At 53.6% G+C, this 19,414-nt stretch overlaps 1 protein-coding gene across 3 annotated transcripts in view; it reads right to left on the minus strand.

Moving 5' to 3' along the window:
• Positions 1-15,644: 15,644 nt before the first annotated feature.
• Positions 15,645-19,414, minus strand: part of DHX34 (DExH-box helicase 34) — a 56,344-nt gene continuing 52,574 nt past the window's right edge. For all 3 annotated transcript variants that reach the window (XM_032262519.1, XM_032262518.1, XM_032262520.1), the window contains exons 14-17: positions 17,886-18,161; positions 16,899-17,075; positions 16,557-16,695; positions 15,645-15,953 (exon numbers count right to left, since the gene is read on the minus strand). In XM_032262519.1, coding sequence (XP_032118410.1) covers positions 15,820-15,953; positions 16,557-16,695; positions 16,899-17,075; positions 17,886-18,161 — 726 coding nt within the window. In that variant the 3' untranslated portion in view covers positions 15,645-15,819. The remainder of the gene's footprint in view (positions 15,954-16,556; positions 16,696-16,898; positions 17,076-17,885; positions 18,162-19,414) is intronic.

A 19,414-nucleotide genomic window follows, 5' to 3' on the forward strand; every position in this document is an offset into this window, starting at 1 on the left:
CCAATTGGAGCGTTTGTGTCTATTCCAAGATTTCAAATTCTTACCAGTTTGAAGCTCATGAATCATGAGTAAGAATACTAATTGGCCGGGTGCAAGCGTGATGGCTCACGCCTGCAATCCCAACCATTTGGGAGGCCAAGGTGGGTGGATCACTTAAGGCCAGGAGTTCAATACCAGCCTGGGCAACATAGTGTGACCCCATCTGTACAAAAGCAAACAAATTGGGTGTGGTGGTGCACGCCTGCAGTTTCAGCTACTCGGGAGCCTCCCAGAGTGCTGGGATTACAGCCGTGAGCCACCATACCTGGCCTAGACGCCACCTCTTAACTACAGGGAGCTGCAAAATCACTGCAAGAAATGTGGTTGCCAGGGAGAATGCAGTCTCAGGGCCATGGGTGCGTCACTTTGCCAGCTGTGGCTCTCCGCGTCCTCTGTCCTGTGTGAAATGAGCAGGTTAGGCATGGACACCCTCACTTCCAAGGCTGCTGGATGGACATAGGTTCGAATCTCACCTCTGGAAGGTGACAGCTGTGGCACCTCAGGTTATGACTTCACCTGTCTGGGCCCCGGTTTCCACGTCTGGACAATGGGGAGAGCAGCCGTGCCTGTCTTCTAGGATTGCGCTGATGGTGGAGGTATCTCGAGGGACACGTGGGGAACCGTGCCCCGCCTGCAAGCAGCCATCACAGGCAGAAGCTAACCAGGAAAACAGGCTCAGAGACCAATGTGAGTCTCTTGGGGTTCTCAGCTTTCCAGACCTCTGACCCCCCCACACACACTCCAGAGAGAGAGAGAGACCACCAAGGCGAGTGTGGACTGTCCCCCTGCCTGTTTCTGTCTCTCTCCCTCTTGTTCTCTGTCTCTATCTTGTTCGCTCCTTGTATTTCTCTGTCCCCTTCCCTACTGGAAACCCACATCTTCAGGGCCTCCCTCTCCCTTCTTCAGAGTCCAGGTGAGCTCGCTCTCTCCCTCGGACTCCGTCTGCTTCATCTCATCTCACTGCCCTCTAGGCCCCTCTCCCTAGCGCCCCTCAGCCCCTCCGCCATCCATGCACCCCCTTCGTCGCCCTCTCGGATCCATCCTTGGACCTCGGAGTCTCTTTGGCACCCCCAGCCATGTTCACTGCTGCTCTGTTATCAAGGCTCAAGGGGCACATGTGTGAGTTTTTGAAGACTGCCATGAAAAATGTGTTCCTGGACCCCCTGAGTCCCTTTTGGGTGGGCCCACGTGGAGAGATTCGCACAGAGACACACATGTCGCTATAAGCAGACCCACATGCAAATATGCACATGGACACTCGGAAACATACACAGACATAAAGGATGCACAGAAGATACGCCACACGCGGCCAGGCGCGGTGGCTCACGGCTTTAATCCCAGCACTTTGGGAGGCTGAGGTGGGCAGATCACTTGACGTCAGGAGTTCGAGACCAGCCTGGCCAACACAGTGAAATCCTGTCTCTACTAAAATACAAAAAAATTAAAAGGGCATGGTGGCACACACCTGTAATCCCAGCTACTCAGGAGGCTGAGGCAGGAGAATTGCTTGAACCCAGGAGGTGATGGAGGCTGCAGTGAGCTGAGATGAAGCCACTGCACTCCAGTCTGGGCAACAGAGTGAGACTCCATCTCGAAAAAGAAAATATCTGCTGAGTGGACGAGTGAATGAACAAAATCCCAGGACAGGCCGGGCGCAGTGGCTCACGCCTGTAATCCCAGCACTTTGGGAGGCCGAGGCAGGCAGATCACTTGAGGTCAGGAGTTTGAGATCAGTCTGGGCAACATGGTGAGACCCCACCTCTACTAAAAATACAAAAATTAGCCAGGTGTGGTGACGCCCACCTGTAATCCCAGCTTCTTGGGAGGCTGAGGCAGGAGAATCGCTTGAAACAGAGGTGGAGTTTGCAGTGAGCTGAGATCGCACCACTGCACTCCAGCCTGGGTGACAAGAGCAAGACTCTGTCTCAAAAAAAAAAGGGGATGAGTGTCACAAAAAGAACAGGCACAGGATGAGAGCATGGGCTGCCACTTTTATGACCTTATGGGGCCCTCCAGTGAGGGCTGGGTCCCGGCTCTGTTCCAGGACGGTACCTGAGAATCTGTTAAACCCTATGCAGCCCTGGGAGGTGGGTGCCATCACAGTCCCCATTTCCCAGATGAGGAAATAGGACCAGAGAGGTGAAGTGGCTCGTCCAAGGTCACACAGCTGGAGATTGTAGGGCTGGACTCCATTTGAATCCAGACAGCCTGGCTCCAGGGCCCAGACACTAACCATTGCACTTCCAGCCTCGTTTTTTTGAGACGGAGTCTTGCTCTGTTGCCCAGGATGGAGTGCAGTGGCACGATCTTGGCTCACTGCAACCTGCGCCTCTCGGGTTCAAGCAATTCTCCTGCTTCAGTCTCCTGAGTAGCTGGGATTACAAGGGCCCACCACAGAGACCAGCTAATTTTTTTGTATTTTTAGTGAAGACGGGGGTTTTCATCATCCTGGCCAGGCTGGTCTTGAATTCCCGACCTCAGGTGATCTGCCCACCTCGGCCTCCCAAAGTGCTGGGATTACAGGCGTGAGCCACTGTGCCCAGCCCTCTTTTTCTTAAAATAGAATTTCCTGAGATTCTGATTTTTAATTAACTTTTTTTTTTTTTTTTTTTTAGACAGTCTTACGCCGTCACCCAGGCTGGAGCGCAGGGGCCCAATTTCAGCTCACAACCTCTGCCTCCCAGGTTCAAACAATTCCCATACCTCAGCCTCCCAAGTAGCTGGGACAACAGGTGCACATTATTACTTACACCTGGCTAATTTTTGTACTTTTTAGTAGAGACAGGGTTTCACCATGTTGGCCAGGCTGGTCTTGAACTCCTGACCTCAAGTGATCTGCCCACCTAGTCCTCACAAAGTGCTGAGATTACAGGGGTGAGCCACCACAGCTGGCCTGATTTTTAATGTTTTTGAGATAGGGTCTCACTCTGTAATCACGGCTCACTGCAGCCTCCAACTCCGGCACTCCGGCAATTGTCCTTCCTCAGTCTCTCCAGCAGCTGAGACTGTAGGCACACGCCACCATGCCTGGCTAATTGTTTATATTTGTTGGTAGAGATGGCTTTTCACCATGTTTCCCAGGCTGGTCTTGAACTCCTGGGTTCAAGCCATCTGCCTCCCTTGGCTTCCCAAGATGCTGGGATTACAGGGGTGAGCCACCGCACCCAGCCTGATACTGTTTTTCTGACTATGAGGAGAGTTGATCACTCCCAAAACTCCCCGGGACTCAAGTGGGATGAGTGATGGGTAGACAGCTTCAAACTATCACCTTCCCCTGAAGGCAAGTGGGGGGGTGAGGCGGGGGTGGGGGGAGGCAGGGGCAGGCCAAGGCTTTGAGGTCCAGTGAGAGGAGAGAGAGTTGCTTATTGTGTTCCCTGCCTGGTGAGGGGAGGGGTCCCAGCAGCTGGGACACTTGAGAAGTCGGGGAGGGAATAGCTCCCCTCTTCCCCTCCTCCCCCTTTCCCCAGAACCTGGAAATGCCTCTCCTTAACATAATCCTCTCCAATTAAACCAATTGGATGTGCCTGGAGAGAAGGGAAGTTGGGTGGGAGGTTAATTGTAAGTAAAAATACCTCCCCGACTTCCTGGGAGGAGGAACGCCGCTGGACCTGCTGTAAGGTAGGTGGGCATAGCTGAGCAGAAAGGGCCCCTGGTCTGGGGACAACCTGGGTCGTGGGGGTGAGGACCCAGGGAACAAGCGGGCGGGGCGCGGGGGCTGCGGTCGGCGTGTGTCCTCTGGGCCTGCGGACTTGGAACGTGGTGGTCGAGGGCGGTGGTGGAGGGACGGTGGTGTGGCTGGAGCCACCGCCCGCGTGTCCTGTTGCTGAATTCGGTATGTGAGTGTCGCTGAGCGGTGGTGTCTGTCACACGTGCCTTGGTAGAGGCGGTGCGTGTCTGTGTAGGTTGGCGTCTGTGACGAGGAGGCTGCACTTGCGTCGGGCTCTGAGGTCCGCTGAGGATACAGTTGCTTACTGTATCCCCTCTTTCGTCGGGCTGGGATTGTGTGACGAGCTGGTCTCCATCAACCGTATCTGTGTCCACGCATCGCTGTGTCACAGTCGCTCTCCTCCTAGGTCAGAACTTACACCAGGACTTTGGGAGGCTGAGCTGGGTGGACCATGTGAGGTCACGAGTTCAAGACCAGCCTGGCCAATGTGGTGAAACCCTGGCTCTTTTAAAAATACAAAGATTAGGTCGGGCATGGTGGCTCATGCTTGTAATCCCTGCACTTTAGGAGGCTGAGGCAGGCGGATCACCTGAGGTCGGGAGTTCGAGACCAGCCTGGCCAAAAAGATGAAACCCTGTCCCTACTAAAAAGACAAAAAAAAAATTAGCCAGGCGTGATGGCAGGTGCCTGTAATTCCTGTCTACTCAGGAGGCTGAGGCAGGAGAATTGCTTGAACGTGGGAGGTGAGGTTGCAGTGAGCTGCTCCAGCCTGGGTGATGGAGCAAGAATCGGAAAGCCTGACTCTGATGGGGATAATTAGATCTCAAGGTAGCAGGGACCAAGTGACTAAAGTTAATAATCAAAGGCAAGGTGGGCGCAGTTACCGTGTGCACAGCAGAGTCAGGGCAGCCATCAGAGTGCTCTGACTTGGCTCAGCGGTGGCTCACGCCAGTAATCCCAACATTTTGGGAGGCCTCGGTGGAAGAATCTTTTTTTTTTTTTTTGAGATGGAGTCTAGCCCTGTCTCCCAGGCTGGAGCGCAGTGGTGCAATCTCAGCTCACTGCAACCTCTGCCTCCCAGGTTCAAGAGATTTTCCTGCCTCAGCCTCCTGAGTAGCTGGGATTACAGACGCACGCCACCATGCCCAATTAAGTTTTGTAATTTTAGTAGAAATGGGGTTTCACCATATTGGTCAGGCTGGTCTCAAACTCCTGACCTCAGGTGATCTACCCGGCTCGGCCTCCCAAAGTGCTGGGATTACAGGCATGAGACACCACGCCCAGCGGGAGAATCTCTTGAGGTCAGGAGTTCGAGACTAGCCTGAGCAACATAGAACCCATCTCTATAAAAAATTTAAACAACTGGCCAGATGTGGTGGCTGGTACCTGTGGTCCCAGCTACTCGGGAGACTGAGGCAGGAGGATCACTTGAGCCCAGGACGTCGGGGCTGCAGTGAGCTGATTGTGCCACTGCACTCCAGCCTGGGCAGCAGAATGAAACCCTATCACTAAAGATAATAAATTTTAAGAAAGAATTCCAGGAACCCACCCCTAACACCAGCCCTTCCCTCCCTCTGCAGAACAAAGGCCCCATCAGAGGGGACGTGCTGGGCGTCAGAGTCAGCTTCTGGGAGGAGGAAGGTGGGAGCTAAGACCTGAAGGATGATGAGGCGTCAGGCGGGTGGAAGGGAGAAGCTCAGGAGGTGGGAAAGGCGGAGCTGCACGGGTCCTCAAGGGATGGAGGGAGCCGCGGAGGAAGGCAGGCCCGTGAACTTTGCGGGGTAGGCAATGATCCTGCCTCCCTCCAGGGGGAGCTGAAGAGCCATGGATTTCTTTTTGTTAACAGCTTCATTGATATCTAATTCATACATCATAAAATTCACCTATTTAAAGCGTACAGTGTATTTGGCTTCTAGTGTATTTATAGGGTTGTGCACCCGTCACCATAATTAATTCTAGAATATTTTCAACATCCCCCAAAGAAACTCTGAACCCTTTTGGCAGTGATCGACGGCCCCCAGTCCTTGGCAACCACCAATCCCCTTTCTGTCTCCATGGGTTTGCCTATTCTGGACACTTCGCGGAAGTGGAATCACACTACGTTGCCCTTTGTGACTGGCTTCTTTCGGCGGCCTGTCTTCCAGCTGCAGGACTGTTGTAGTGTGTGTTGTCAGTCATTCCATTTTTTGTGCATGCTTTTTGTTTTCTTTTTTTGTGTGTGTGAGAAGGACTTTTGCTCTTGTTGCCCAGGCTGGAGTGCAATGGCGAAATCTCGGCTCACTGCAACCTCTGCCTCCTGCCTCAGACTCCAGAGTAGCTGGGATTACAGGAGTCCGCCACCATGCCCAGCTAATTTTTTGTATTTTTTTTTTTTTTTTTTTGGAGACGGAGTTTCGCTCTTGTTACCCAGGCTGGAGTGCAATGGTGCGATCTCGGCTCACCGCAACCTCCGCCTCCTGGGTTCAGGCAATTCTCCTGCCTCAGCCTCCTGAGTAGCTGGGATTACAGGCACGCACCACCATGCCCAGCTAATTTTTTGTAGTTTTAGTAGAGACGGGGTTTCACCGTGTTGACCAGGATGGTCTCGATCTCTTGACCTCGTGATCCACCCGCCTCGGCCTCCCAAAGTGCTGGGATTACAGGCGTGAGCCACCGCGCCCGGCCAATTTTTTGTATTTTTAGTAGAGGTGGGGTTTTAGTTTGTTGGCCAGGCTGGTCTTGAACTCCTGACCTCAGGTGATCCACCTGCCTCGGCCTCCCAAAGAGCTGGGATTACAGGCGTGAGCCACTGTGCCTGGGTGTTTTCTTTTTTTATTTATTTACTAATTTATTTATTTAGAGACAGGGTCTCACTCTGTCACCCAGGCTAAGTGCGGTGCTGCAATCTCAGCTCACTGCAACCTCAATCTCCCAGGCTCAAGAGATCCTCTCACCTCAGCCTCTCGAATAGCTAACACAGGCAAACACCACCATGCCCAGCTATTTTTTGTATCTTTTGTAGAGATGGGGGTCTCACTATGTTGCCTAGGCTGGTCTCGATCTCCTGGGCTCAAACTTCTGTCTCCCAAAGTGCTGGGATTACAGGAGTGAGCCACCGTGCCCAGCCTGTCATTCCTTTTCATTGCTGAAGATACTCCGTTGTCCTGGAAGAACTTTGAGCAGAGAAGGGACAGCGTCGGGCTAGCGCTGTATCCCTCCAGTGCATTAGAAGGGGTGGGACAGGCTGAATTGTGTCCCAGCAGAGGGCATGCTAAAATCCTCTTCCCAATGCCTGTGCATGTGACCTTATTTGGAAATAGGCTCTTTTCAGATGAGGTCATAGGGTGGGCTCTGGTCCAGTAAGGCACATGCCCGTCTACGAAGGGGGACAGCTGGCAGCGTGCCAGAGCTGGAAAGAGGCAGGGAAGACTCCTGGCAGGTTCCTGAGGGAGCTCGGCCCAGCCGACACCTTGACTTCCAATTTCTGCCCCCAAAGAATTGTGAGAGATCTGTTATTTCAAGTCACCCAGTCTGTGCGGTTTTGGTAAGGCAGCCCTAGCAAACTGACACAGGAAGACAGAGTGGAGGGGAGGGGGAGGGGAGGAGGAGAGGACCGGAGGGAGGGAGGGGCTCATCCAGGAACTGCAGGAAGGTGCACAAAGGATACTGGGGCCCAGCAAGGTAGCTCATGCCTGTAATCCCAGCACTTTGGGAGGCCGAGGTGGGTGGATCACTTGAGGTCAGGAATTCAAGACCAGCCTGGCCAACATGGTGAAAACCTGTCTCTATTAAAAATACAAAAATTAGCCAGGCATGGTGGTGGGTGCCTGTAAACCCAGCTACTCGGGAGGCTGAGGCAGGACAGTCATTTGAACTTGGGAGGCAGAGGCTGCAGTGAGCCCAGATGGTACCGCTGCGCTCCAGCCTGGGTGATAGAGCAAGACTCCATCTCAAAAGAAAAAAAAGAAAGGATATTGGGAAACAGAGCCAGGCATTTTGGAGATGAGGGTGCCCCCAAAATGATCATGTGTCAGCTTCCAGGGATGGTCAGTGTGTGGCTGCCACGGCAACTAGCAGCAGGTAGATGCCAAAACATGGCCGGGCGCAGTGGCTCACGCCTGTAATCCCAGCACTTTGGGAGGCAAAGGCGGGAGGATCGCTTGAGCTCAGGAATTCAGGACCAGCCTGGCCAACATAGCAAAACCCCCTCTACTAAAAATACAAAAAATTGGCTGGGTGCCATGGCTCACGCCTGTAATCCCAGCACTTTGGGAGGCCAAGGTGGGCAGATCACAAGGTCAAGAGCTCGAGAGCCAGGCGCGGTGGCTCAAGCCTGTAATCCCAGCACTTTGGGAGGCCGAGGAGGGTGGATCACGAGGTCAAGAGATCGAGACCATCCTGGTCAACATGGTGAAACCCCGTCTCTACTAAAAATACAAAAAATTAGCTGGGCATGGTGGCGCGTGCCTGTAATCCCAGCGACTCAGGAGGCTGAGGCAGGAGAATTGCCTGAACCCAGGAGGCGGAGGTCGCGGTGAGCCGAGATCGCGCCATTGCACTCCAGCCTGGGTAACAAGAGCGAAATTCCGTCCCCCCCAAAAAAAAAAAAAGAGCTCGAGACCGGCCTGGCCAACATGGTGCAACCCCGTCTCTACTAAAAATACAAAAATTGGCTGGGCATGGTGGTGGGCACCTGTATCCCAGCTACTCAGGAGGCTGAGGCAGGAGAATCGCTTGAACCTGGGAGGTTGCAGTGAGCTGAGATTGCACCATTGCACTCCAGCATGGGTGACGAGCGAAACTCCATCTCAAAAAGTACAAAAAATTAGCCAGGCATGGTAGTGCACACCTGTATTCCCAGCTACTAGGGAGGCTGAGGCACAAGAATCGCTTGAATCTGGTAGGCGGAGGTTGCAGTGGGCCAAGATCGTACCACTGCACTCCATCCTGGGCGAAAGTACAAGATGTCTCAAACACACACACACGCAACCCCAGGAGATGGAGCGTGAAAGGACAGGGCCTAGGGACTGATTGGGGGTGGCAGGTGAGAGAAAAAAGCCTGTATTTCTGACTTGAAGTGGCCCTATTTGTCTCTGATGTCACAGGAGAAGAGGGACAGTGAAATGTTGGTTATTTTTCCTGTTGCCTTTGTGTCAGTGTAGCTGGTGTTCACTGAGAACCTATTATGTGCCAATCCCTGCTCTAAGCACGTGGACTAATGCGTCAACTCTCACAACTTTGTGAGGTGGGAACCATCATTATCCTTATTTTGCAGGTGAGAAAGCGGACAGGTAAAATGAGGATGGCGACATGCTCCTTGCCCAGTCCCGGCCCCTGGGGCTGTGATTCCGCAATGGTCACCCTGGGGAGGGGAAACTGTGGCCTAGGCACTTGCACTATGTTTGTGCAAGATCTGTATTCTGACAATTACGACATACGGCTAAATTAAAGAAGAACTGGCCGGGCACGGGAGCTCACGCCTATAATCCCAACACTTTGGGAGGCTGAGGCGGGCAGATCACTTGAGGCCAAGAGTTCGACACCAGCCTGGCCAACATAGTGAAACCCCGTCTCTACAAAAAATACAAAAAAGGCTGGGTGCAGTGGATCATGCCTGTAATCCCAGAACTTTGAGGGGCTGAGGCAGGCGGATCACAAGTTCAGAAGTTTGAGACCAGCCTGGCCAACATGGCAAAATCCCATCTCTACTAAAAATACAAAAAGATTAGCTGGGTGTGGTGGCAGGCACCTGTAATCCCAGCTACTCAGGAGGCTAAGGGAGGAGAATTGCTAGAACCCTGGAGGTGGAGGCTGTAGTGAGCCGACTGCGCCACTGCACTCCAGCTTGGAGGACAGAGCAAGACTCCATCTCAAAAAAAAAAAAAAAAAAAAGCTGGGCATGGTGGTGTATGTCTGTAATTCCAGTTACTGTGGAGGCTGAGACAGGAGAATTGCCTGAACCCAGGAACTAGAGGCTGCAGTGAGCTGAGGTTGTGCCATTGCACTCCAGCCCAGATGACAGACTGAGAATCTTTTTTTTCTTTTTCCCAAAGTTCTGAGATTACAGGTGTGAGCCACTACGCCCAGTGCCAAAATTCTTTTGACAAAGAAAAACAAAGGAGGGTACATTACCTGATTTCAAGACTGCCTCTCATGCTGTAGCAGCCAAGATCATGTGGCTACTCACAAGGATAAGCTTCAACAAACAGATGAATGGGTAGAGCCTAGAAACAGACCCACTTGGGCCGTCAACTTTTTTTTTTTTGAGACAGAGTCTTGCTCCGTTGCCAGGCGCTAGGCTGGAGTGCAATGGCGTGACCTAGGCTCACTGCAACCTCTGCCTCCCGGGTTCAAGCAATTCTCCTGCCTCAGCCTCCCGAGTAGCTGGGACTACAGGTGCACGCCACCATGCCCAGCTCATTTTTGTATTTTTAGTAGAGACAGGGTTTCACCATGTTGGCCAGGATGGTCTTGATCTCTTGACCTCGTAATCTGCCCACCTCGGCCTCCCAAAGTGCTGGGATTACAGGCGTGAGCCACCGTGCCCGGCCAATTTTTTTATTTTTTACATTTTAAGACAAAGTCTCACTCTGTCACCCAGGCTGGAGTGCAGTGGTGCAATCTCAGCTCACTACAACCTCTGCCTTCCAAGTTCAATCGATTCTCCTCCCTCAGCCTCCCGTGTAGCTGCCATTACAGGTGTCCACCACCATGCCCAGCTAATTTGTGCTTTATTTATTTATCCATTCATTCTGAGACAAAGTCTCGCTCTGTCACCCAGGATGGAGTGCAGTGGTGCTATCTCAGCTCACTGTAACCTCCGCCTCCCCGGTTCAAGCAATTCTTCTGTCTCAGCCTCCCTAGTAGCAGGGACTACAGGTAAGGTAAAAATTAACCATGACCAGTTAATTTTTGCATTTTTAGTAGGGAAGGGGGCTTCACCTTGTTGGCCAGGCTGGTCCTGAACTCCTGACCTCAAGTGATCTGCCGGCCTCAGCCTTTCAAAGTGCTGGGATTATAGGCATGAGCCACTGCACCTGCCTAGTCAACTGATTTTCAACAAAGGTGTCAAATTAATTCAATGGGGGAATGAATAGACTTTTTAAAAAATGTTTCTAGAACCATTAGACATCCATATGCAGAAAAATAAGCCATGAGCGTTAACTCACATTGTACACCACACCTAATTGGAAATGAACAATAGACCTAAAGCTTTATATTAAAAATCTAAAACTATTCTAGAAGAAAACATAGGAGAAAAACTTCCTGATCTTGAGGGTAGGCAAAAATTTGTTAGATAGCACACAAAAAGTAGAAATGAGGGCTGGGTGTGGTGTCTCACGCCTGTAATCCCAGCACTTTGGGAGGCCGAGGCCGGTGGATCACCAGGTCCGGGGTCCAAGACCAGCCTGGTCAACAGGGTGAAACCCCACCTCTACTAAAAATACAAAAATTAGCTGGGAGTGGTGGCGCACACCTATAATCCAGCTACCCAGGAGGCTGAGGCAGGAGAATCGCTTCAACCTGGGAGGCAGAGGTTGTAGTGAGCTGAGATCATGCCGATGCACTCCAGCCTGGGTGACAGAGCGAGACTCCATCTCAAAAAAAAAAAAAAAAAATAGAAATGATAAAATGATAATTTCAAATTCCATCAAAATACAATCCTTCTCTTGTCCAGGTGCAGTGGCTCATGCTTGTCATCCCAGCCCTTTGGGAGGCCAAGGTGGGAGGATCTTTAAAGCCCAGGTCAAGACCAGCATGGGCAACATGGCAAGACCCCATCTCTACAAAAAATACCAAAATTAGTTGGGTGTGGTGGCACCCGCCTGTAGCCCCAGCTACTCAGGAAGCTGAAGTGGGAGCATCACCTAAGCCTGGGCAGGCTGAGGCTGCAGTGAGTCATGGTCTCACCATCACACTCCAGCCTGGGCAACACAGTGAGACATGGTCTCAAAAAAGCCAATTCTGCTCTGCAAAAGATACTGTTAATAAAATGATAAAGGCCGGGCACGGTGGCTCAAGCCTGTAATCCCAGCACTTTGGGAGGCCGAGGCGGGTGGATCACGAGGTCAAGAGATCGAGACCATCCTGGTCAACATGGTGAAACCCCGTCTCTACTAAAAATACAAAACATTAGCTGGGCATGGTGGCGCGTGCCTGTAATCCCAGCTACTCAGGAGGCTGAGGCAGGAGAATTGCCTGAACCCAGGAGGCGGAGGTTGCGGTGAGCCGAGATCGCGCCATTGCACTCCAGCCTGGGTAACAAGAGCGACACTCCGTCTCAAAAAAATAAATAAATAAATAAATAAATAAAAATGATAAAGACAGGTCAGGCGCAGTTTTCACGCCTATGATCCCAGCATTTTGGGAGGCTGAAGTGGAAGGATCACTTGAGGCCTGCCTTTTTCTTTTTTAAGATGGAGTTTCGCTCTTGCCGCCCAGGCTGGAGTGCAATGGCTGGATCTTGGCAAAACACTGTTTCTACTAAAAACACAAAAATTAGCCAGGCATGGTGGTGTGCACCTGTACTGGAGAAGCTAGGCATGAGAATTGTTTGAACCTGGGAGGCAGAGGTTGCAGTGAGCAGAGATCATGCCACTATACTCCACCCTGGGTGACACATGACAGGGTGAGACTCTGTCTCAGGGGTGGGGGGAAGACTTGGAAAACAATGTCTGAGCCCACTGAAACCAAACCTGTGTGAATGTCCTATAAGCCTGGATATATGCAGGACAGAAATGTACGATGTGTTCATGAGAATCCAGGTACTGGCCAGGCGAGGTGGTTCACGCCTGTAATCCCAGGATTTTGAGAGGCCAAGGCAGGTGGATCACGAGGTCAGGAGTTCAAGACCAGCCTGGCCAACATGGTGAAACCCCATCTCTACTAAAAATACAAAAATTACCCAGAAGTGGTGGTGGACACCTGTAATCCCACCTACTCAAGAGGCTGAGGCAGAGAATTGCTTGAACCTGTGAGGTGGAGGTTGCAGTGAGCCAAGATGGTGGCATTACATTCCAGCCTGGGTGACAGAGCGAGACTCCATCTCAAAAAATATCCAGGTATTGTGTGCTCGTCGTAGCAGCATTATCTGTGCCTGGAACCAAGCCAGTGCACCTCCGTCTTCCCCACCTCCTGAGCTCCTCCCCTCACACCCCCCCCCGCCAAGGCCTCATCATCCTTCAGCTCTTAGCTCTGACCTTCCTCCTCCCGGAATCTGACCCTGACACCCAGCACGTCCCCTCTGATGGGGCCTTTGCTCTGCAGAGGGAGGGAAGGGCTGGTGTCGGGGGTCCTGGAAATCAAGTGTCCCTAGACAAAATAATACATTGTGATGAATTCATAGAATAGAATAAGCGAATTAAGCCCATGCACCTCATGTTGGGTAAGAGAAGCCAGACATGGCCCACTTTTATGAAGTTTTAGAGTGGCCAGCACCAGAGGACAAATTAGGAGTGTTGGTCACTCCTGGGAGACGGAGGAGCTGGGCTGCAGTGGGTGGAGGGCTGCTGGTGTTTTATTTTTTTTATCTGGATGCTGGTGACCCAGGTATGTTCCATCTGGGAAAATTCACTAAGCTGTTCATTTAAAATTTGTGGGGTTGTTTTTCCTTTATGCTGTTTACTTACAATCTGTGCATGTTAGCCTTCAAGAGGACATTTTATTTATTTTTGAGATGGAGTTTTGCTCTTGTTGCCCAGGCTGGAGTGCAATGGCACGATCTTAGCTTGCTGCAACCTCCACTTCCCAGGTTCAAGCGATTCTCCTGCCTCAGCCTCCTGAGTAGCTGGGATTATAGGCGTGTGCCACCACGCCCAGCTAATTTTGTATGTTTAGTAGAAATGGGGTTTCTCCATGTTGGTCAGGCTGGTCTCAAACTCCCGACCTCCCAAAGTGCTGGGATTACAGGCATGAGCCACCATGCCTGGTCTCAAGAAGACTTTTTAAATGACTGTTGAATGAGCCAGGTACAGAGGCTCACATCTGTAATCTCAGGATTTTGGGAGGCTGAGGCAGGTGGACGGTTTCAGCCCAGTAGTTTGAGACAGGCCTGGGCATCATGGTGAAACCCTGTCCCTTTAAAACAAAAAAAATAAAAAAGAAAAAAAAAAAAAACCCTACCCTACTCACACACAAAAATCAGCTGGGCATGGTGGCACATGCCCGCAGTCTCAGGTACTTAGGATAATGAGTTGGGGGGATCACTTGAGCTCAGGAGGTAGAGGCTGCAGTGAGCTGAGACTGTACTACTGCACTCCAGCCCAGACAACAGAGTGAGACCCTGCAAAAAAAAAAATCGTTGAATGAATCTGTTATTGAAATACCAGGGCTTCAGTCCAGGTCCCGCTGCTGGCCGCACAGAAAGCCAGTCACTAAGACGAGTATTGCCAAGAAAGAAGGCTTTAATCAGGTGCACAGCCAGGGAGGTGGGAGATCAGTCTCAAATCCATCTCCCTGACTGACTAAACCTAGGGATTTATACACTTTTTCTTCTTTGAAATGGGGTCTTGCTCTGTCGCCCAGGCTGGAGTACGGTGGCACAATCTCAGCTCACTGCAGTCTCTGCCTCCTGACAAGAAGTGATCTTCCCACCTCAGCCTTCCGAGCAGCTCAGACTAAAGGCAGGTACCACCACACCTGGCTCATTTGTGTTTTTTAATAGAGACGGGGGTCGCTATGTTGCCCATGCTGTTCGAACTCCTAGACTCTATGGATCCACTCTTCCCGGCCTCCCAGTGTTGGAATTACAGGCATGAACTGCCACACCCAGCTTTTTTTTTTTCTTTTCCAATATGGTGAATCATATTAATTTTCAAATGTTAAACCAACCTTGCATTCCTAGAATAAGCCCCATTCGGCCATGATGTACTATCTTTATACAGTGCTAACTATGATTTGCTGAGCTTGTACTTCGGGTTTTGTCTACGTTCATAAGGTATATTGGCCTAGAGTTTTCTTATCTTGCATTGTGATAGCCTGGTTTTGGCAACAGGATAAGCTGGCCTCGTGACATCAGTCAGGAGGCATCCTCCCCTATTGTGGACAAGTGGGTGTGGGTGAGCATGATTTCCATGTGTGGTAGACGTCACTAATGAGCCCGTCTGAGGTCACTGTAAGGAAATTATATTTCCTTAATAGAGTTGTTCCGGTTATCTATTTCTTCCTGAACGATCTTTGGGTAGTTGGTGTCTTTCAATAACTTTGTCCATTTCAAATGAGTGGAATTTATCTGCGGCACGTAGTTCATCCTATTCCCTTCTCCTTTTCGTATCTGCAGGACCTACGGTGCTGTCCTGCTTCCATTCCAACCCCATGCCTTCTTTTTCTCCTGAGCAATTTTACTGTTTTTGTTTTTTGAGACAGAGTCTTGCTCTATTGCCCAGGCTGGAGTGCCGTGGTGCGATCTCGGCTCACTGTAACCTCCACCTCCCGGGTTCAAGTAATTCTCCTCCCTCAGCCTCCTGAGTAGCTGGGATTACAGGTGCCCATCACAATGCCTGGCTAATTTTTTGCATTTTTAGTAGAGACGGGGTTTCACCGTGTTAGCCAGAATGGTGTCGATCTCCTAACCTTGTGATCCGTCCTCCTCAGCCTCCCAAAGTGCTGGGATTACAGTTGTGAGCCACCGAGTCCCGCCTTTATTGTTCTTATTGGGAGTGGGTCCCCCAGCCCTGCTGCACAACTCTTAAAGTGACCCAGGTTGATAGGCAAATTCAAGGTCCCCCTACTTCAAGGGGAAGCACAGACTGAGGACGGACTCAGGAGAGAGCGGCCGTGGGGGTGCTAAGAACCCGCACCTGTTATCAGGAGACATGGGAGGTCCCTGCTGGCTCTACTGCTCCTCCTACCCAAGACCCCTCAGGCAGCACCCACAGCAGGAAGAAGGAAAGCTAGACCCTGGGGAGGACTAACAGGGCAGCTGCTGCTTTCTGGATGGGCAGCTACAGGCTTCACAGTGTGGGTCAGCATGTGAGGTTTTATTCACAATCCATGCTCCACCCCCTCTGCCCTGGGACAGGACCACAGGGCGAAGCCCAGGCTGGGGGGCTCAGGCAAGAGCCCTCCCCTTGTCTTGGGCTGCAGGGAGGGGAGCGGGGCGGCTGCGGGGAGGCGGGTGGGGCTCCTGGTGCGGCTCACACGTGCTGCTTCCGGTGCCGCAGCACCTCTGTGGGCGTGAACAGGAAGTCCTTCCCGCAGGCCTCGCAGTGGTAGCGCCTTTGCAGGACAGATGTCTTCTGGAGGGTCTCGGGGGCATCTTCCTCAGCCCCTAAGGCTGGGAAAAGAAGGAGGCTATGAGGGTGGTGCTCTAGTGCATATGTTTACCCCCACCCAATGCCAGGAACCCGCGGGTCAGGTTCCCTCCTGGCCTTTGGGGAACTCTAAGCCTTCCTGGACGGACAAAAACACACAGGCCTGTCTTTACTGCGTGTCGCTGCCAGTGAGAAAGGCCGAGAGAAAGACACAAGAAGGGACATGGAGACAGAGGCAGACAGAGCCAGTTGGGTACGCACACGTGGCCCCGGGGCTGCCTCCCACACTGAACCCCAGTGTGTGGCATCCCTGGGTGACAACAGGGTGGACATGGCCAACGCAGAGACAACTGCTGGACAGAGAAAGAACAAGAGACAGCCACAGAGAGACAGAAACGCAGGGACAAACACAGCGACACAGACACCACAGGCGACAGGCGGACAGAAAGAGGTGGCACCCAGGCTCCCTGCCCTGTGCTCCTGATCTTCAGGACGAGGCCTGTATGTGGAGGTTGTCAGTCCCCGGAGCCTCTAGCAAGTGCCCACACACACAGGAGACCATCGTGGGATGGGCAGACAGCTGGGCAGAGGTAGCCCGGTCCCCACAGCCCCGTGCTTGCCTGAGGGCCCGTCCTGTGGGGCCTGGGGGCAGGTGTTCTCATGGGCGATGCGCTCCAGGGGCGTGAGGGGCGCGTGCAGGCCACAGTGGGGGCAGGTCCAGAAGGTTCGGAGACAGTCGCTGTACAGGTCTGTGTCACTCTGCCACAGACCATCTTGTCAGGACTGGGGCCCGGCCAAGTGCCACCCACCACCCACTGCCCACCTGGGACCCTTCCCAGAAGCCCTCAGGGCCGTGGGCCCCACTTGGGAACCACATCCCTGGATAAGGTGTAATGTGGCTCTGGGGTCAGGTATGGGGGCTTCCCAAAATGCCACCTTCAGGGAGGCAAGTTCATGCTCACCGTGAGGCAGTTGTAGGTGAGGAAGTCAGTGACTGCGTAGCCCCCCTTGGTGGGGTGGGGAGACAGGGTGGAGCTGCCAAAGAGGCCAGGAAGATGGGGGGTGACTGGGATGGTCTGGGGTCCCACATACAGGTTCTGGGCTTCGAGCCCCGTGAGCCGCCGGAGGCTGTAGGGAAGCTAAGGAAGGAGAGGCAGGAGAGTGAGACAGACAGACTCAGGGAGACACCACCAGAGCACCTGGAGCCAGCTGTGCCTAAAGCCCTCCCTCAGACTTTGCAGTTATGGGAACCAAGTGCTTGAGCCAATCACAACTTGGCCGCAGACATGCATAACCAGGGGCTTGTCTAGAATATACCTGATGACCCACCCCCGTCTAAATTGCCTTTCCCAGGCCCCTTTTCTGCCCGTCACTGGTGGGACCCCATTTAGATCTTGAGTCTGGCCTCCTCACCCCTCCTTCCCCTGGCACGTCAGCCTTGGTCCCCTCTCTGTGGCTCACTTAGCTCCTGAACGTTTGTCCTCAAACCCCTCTACTCCAGGAAGTCCGCCTGGATTACACCCTCTCCCCACCTCCTCCGCCACATGAAGTAGAGTCAGGAGCAATTCCTGCTCCCCACCTAAGCGTCGTCGGGCGGTTTTAAGTCTGCGCATTTCAGTTCTCACCCTGGGGCACACACCCCCGACCTCCTTCTCACACCCTGTCCGTCCTTGACTTAGCAAGGGGGATCAGCTATGCTTACAGAAGGCGCTTAGTCAACAGGGCAGCAGGGGGTAGTGTGGCTTTTAAGCCAGGCTCCTGGGATCAAATCCTGGCTCCACCCAGACCAGTGGAGTGACCTTGGGCAAGTGACTGGACCTCTGTGGCCTGCAAAGCCCCAAATGTGCCCACGTGGAGTAAAGGGGAAGCCAGGCCTCCCCGAGGCACAAGCCCTGTGGCAGACACTCCCTGTGGACAGAGGCAGGCACTGGCGTCCCAGCAGAGGGTACCTTGGAGGCTGTGAATTGCAGCAGTTCCTTGCTCAGGGCGGCCACCTCCTTGGGGCTGACGGGCTCCTCCTCCTCCTCCTCCTCCAGCCGCTGTCGGGCCTGGTGCGCCAGCTGCCGATCCAGGGCACCTTCCCAGCGGGCACGGAGCCGCAGGGAAGCCGCCAGGAGCTGGATGGCACTTTCGCCGTCCACCAGCTGCAGCTCCAGCCAGCCATCGGCCACCAGGCGGGTGCAGTCACCATTGGTGTCCAGGGACCGGCTAAACAGCAGGAGGGACTGGAAGAGAGGGGCAGGAGACAGGGAGTGGGTGTGAGGGGCATCGCGCCGCTGGACACAGGCCTACCCGGGGGGCTCCTGCCCACCCACCATCTATCTCCCTGTCTATGTGAGGCATCCAACCACCCACCCTCTACCCACTGGACGAGGCATCCCTGCAGGTACTGGGGATATGCCATGTATAAGGCAGCTGCTGAGTCAGGGAAGGGGACTGGGGGGGATGCGGCGGAAGACAGAAGGGAGCTGGAGAAGACGGCTGCAGCTCAGGCAGGTGCAGAGACTGCAGCCACTCACACACAGACACACAGGGACAGAGGGCCCGCAGCCACTCACACACAGACACACAGGGACAGAGGGCCCGCAGCCACTCACACACAGACACGCAGGGACAGAGGGCCCGCAGCCACTCACGCAGACACGCAGGGACAGAGGGCCTACAGCCACTCACACACAGACACGCAGGAACAGAGGGCCCGCAGCCACTCACACACAGACACGCAGGGACAGAGGGCCCGCAGCCACTCACACACAGACACGCAGGGACAGAGGGCCCGCAGCCACTCACACACAGACACGCAGGGACAGAGGGCCCACAGCCACTCACGCAGACACACAGGGACAGAGGGCCCACAGCCACTCACACACAGACACGCAGGGAGAGGGCCCGCAGCCAGTCACACACAGACACGCAGGGACAGAGGGCCCGCAGCCACTCACGCAGACTCGCAGGGACAGAGGGCCCGCAGCCACACACACACAGTCACGCAGGGACAGAGGGCCCGCGGCCACTCACGCAGACACGCAGAGACAGAGGGCCCGCAGCCACACACACAGTCACACAGGGACAGAGGGCCCGCGGCCACACACACACAGTCACGCAGGGACAGAGGCCCGCGGCCACACACACAGTCACGCAGGGACAGAGGGCCCACGGCCACACACATACACAGTCACGCAGGGACGGAGGGCCCGCGGCCACTCACGCAGACATGCAAGTGAAGAGGGCGTGCAGCCACACACACACACACACACAGACACGCAGGTGCAGAGGGCCCGCAGCCACAAACACACACACAGACAACGCAGGTGCAGAGGTCCTGCAGCCACTCACACACAGACACGCAGGTGCAGAGGGCTCACAGCCACACACACACACAGACACGCAGGGGCAGAGGGCCCGCAGCCACACACACACACACACACACACACACACACACAGAGACATGCAGGGGCAGAGGGCCCGCAGCCACACA

The sequence above is a fragment of the Sapajus apella genome, unplaced genomic scaffold (genome assembly GCF_009761245.1).
Source record: "Sapajus apella isolate SASKATOON/1434 unplaced genomic scaffold, GSC_monkey_1.0 scaffold130, whole genome shotgun sequence".
Lineage (NCBI taxonomy): Eukaryota > Metazoa > Chordata > Mammalia > Primates > Cebidae > Sapajus > Sapajus apella.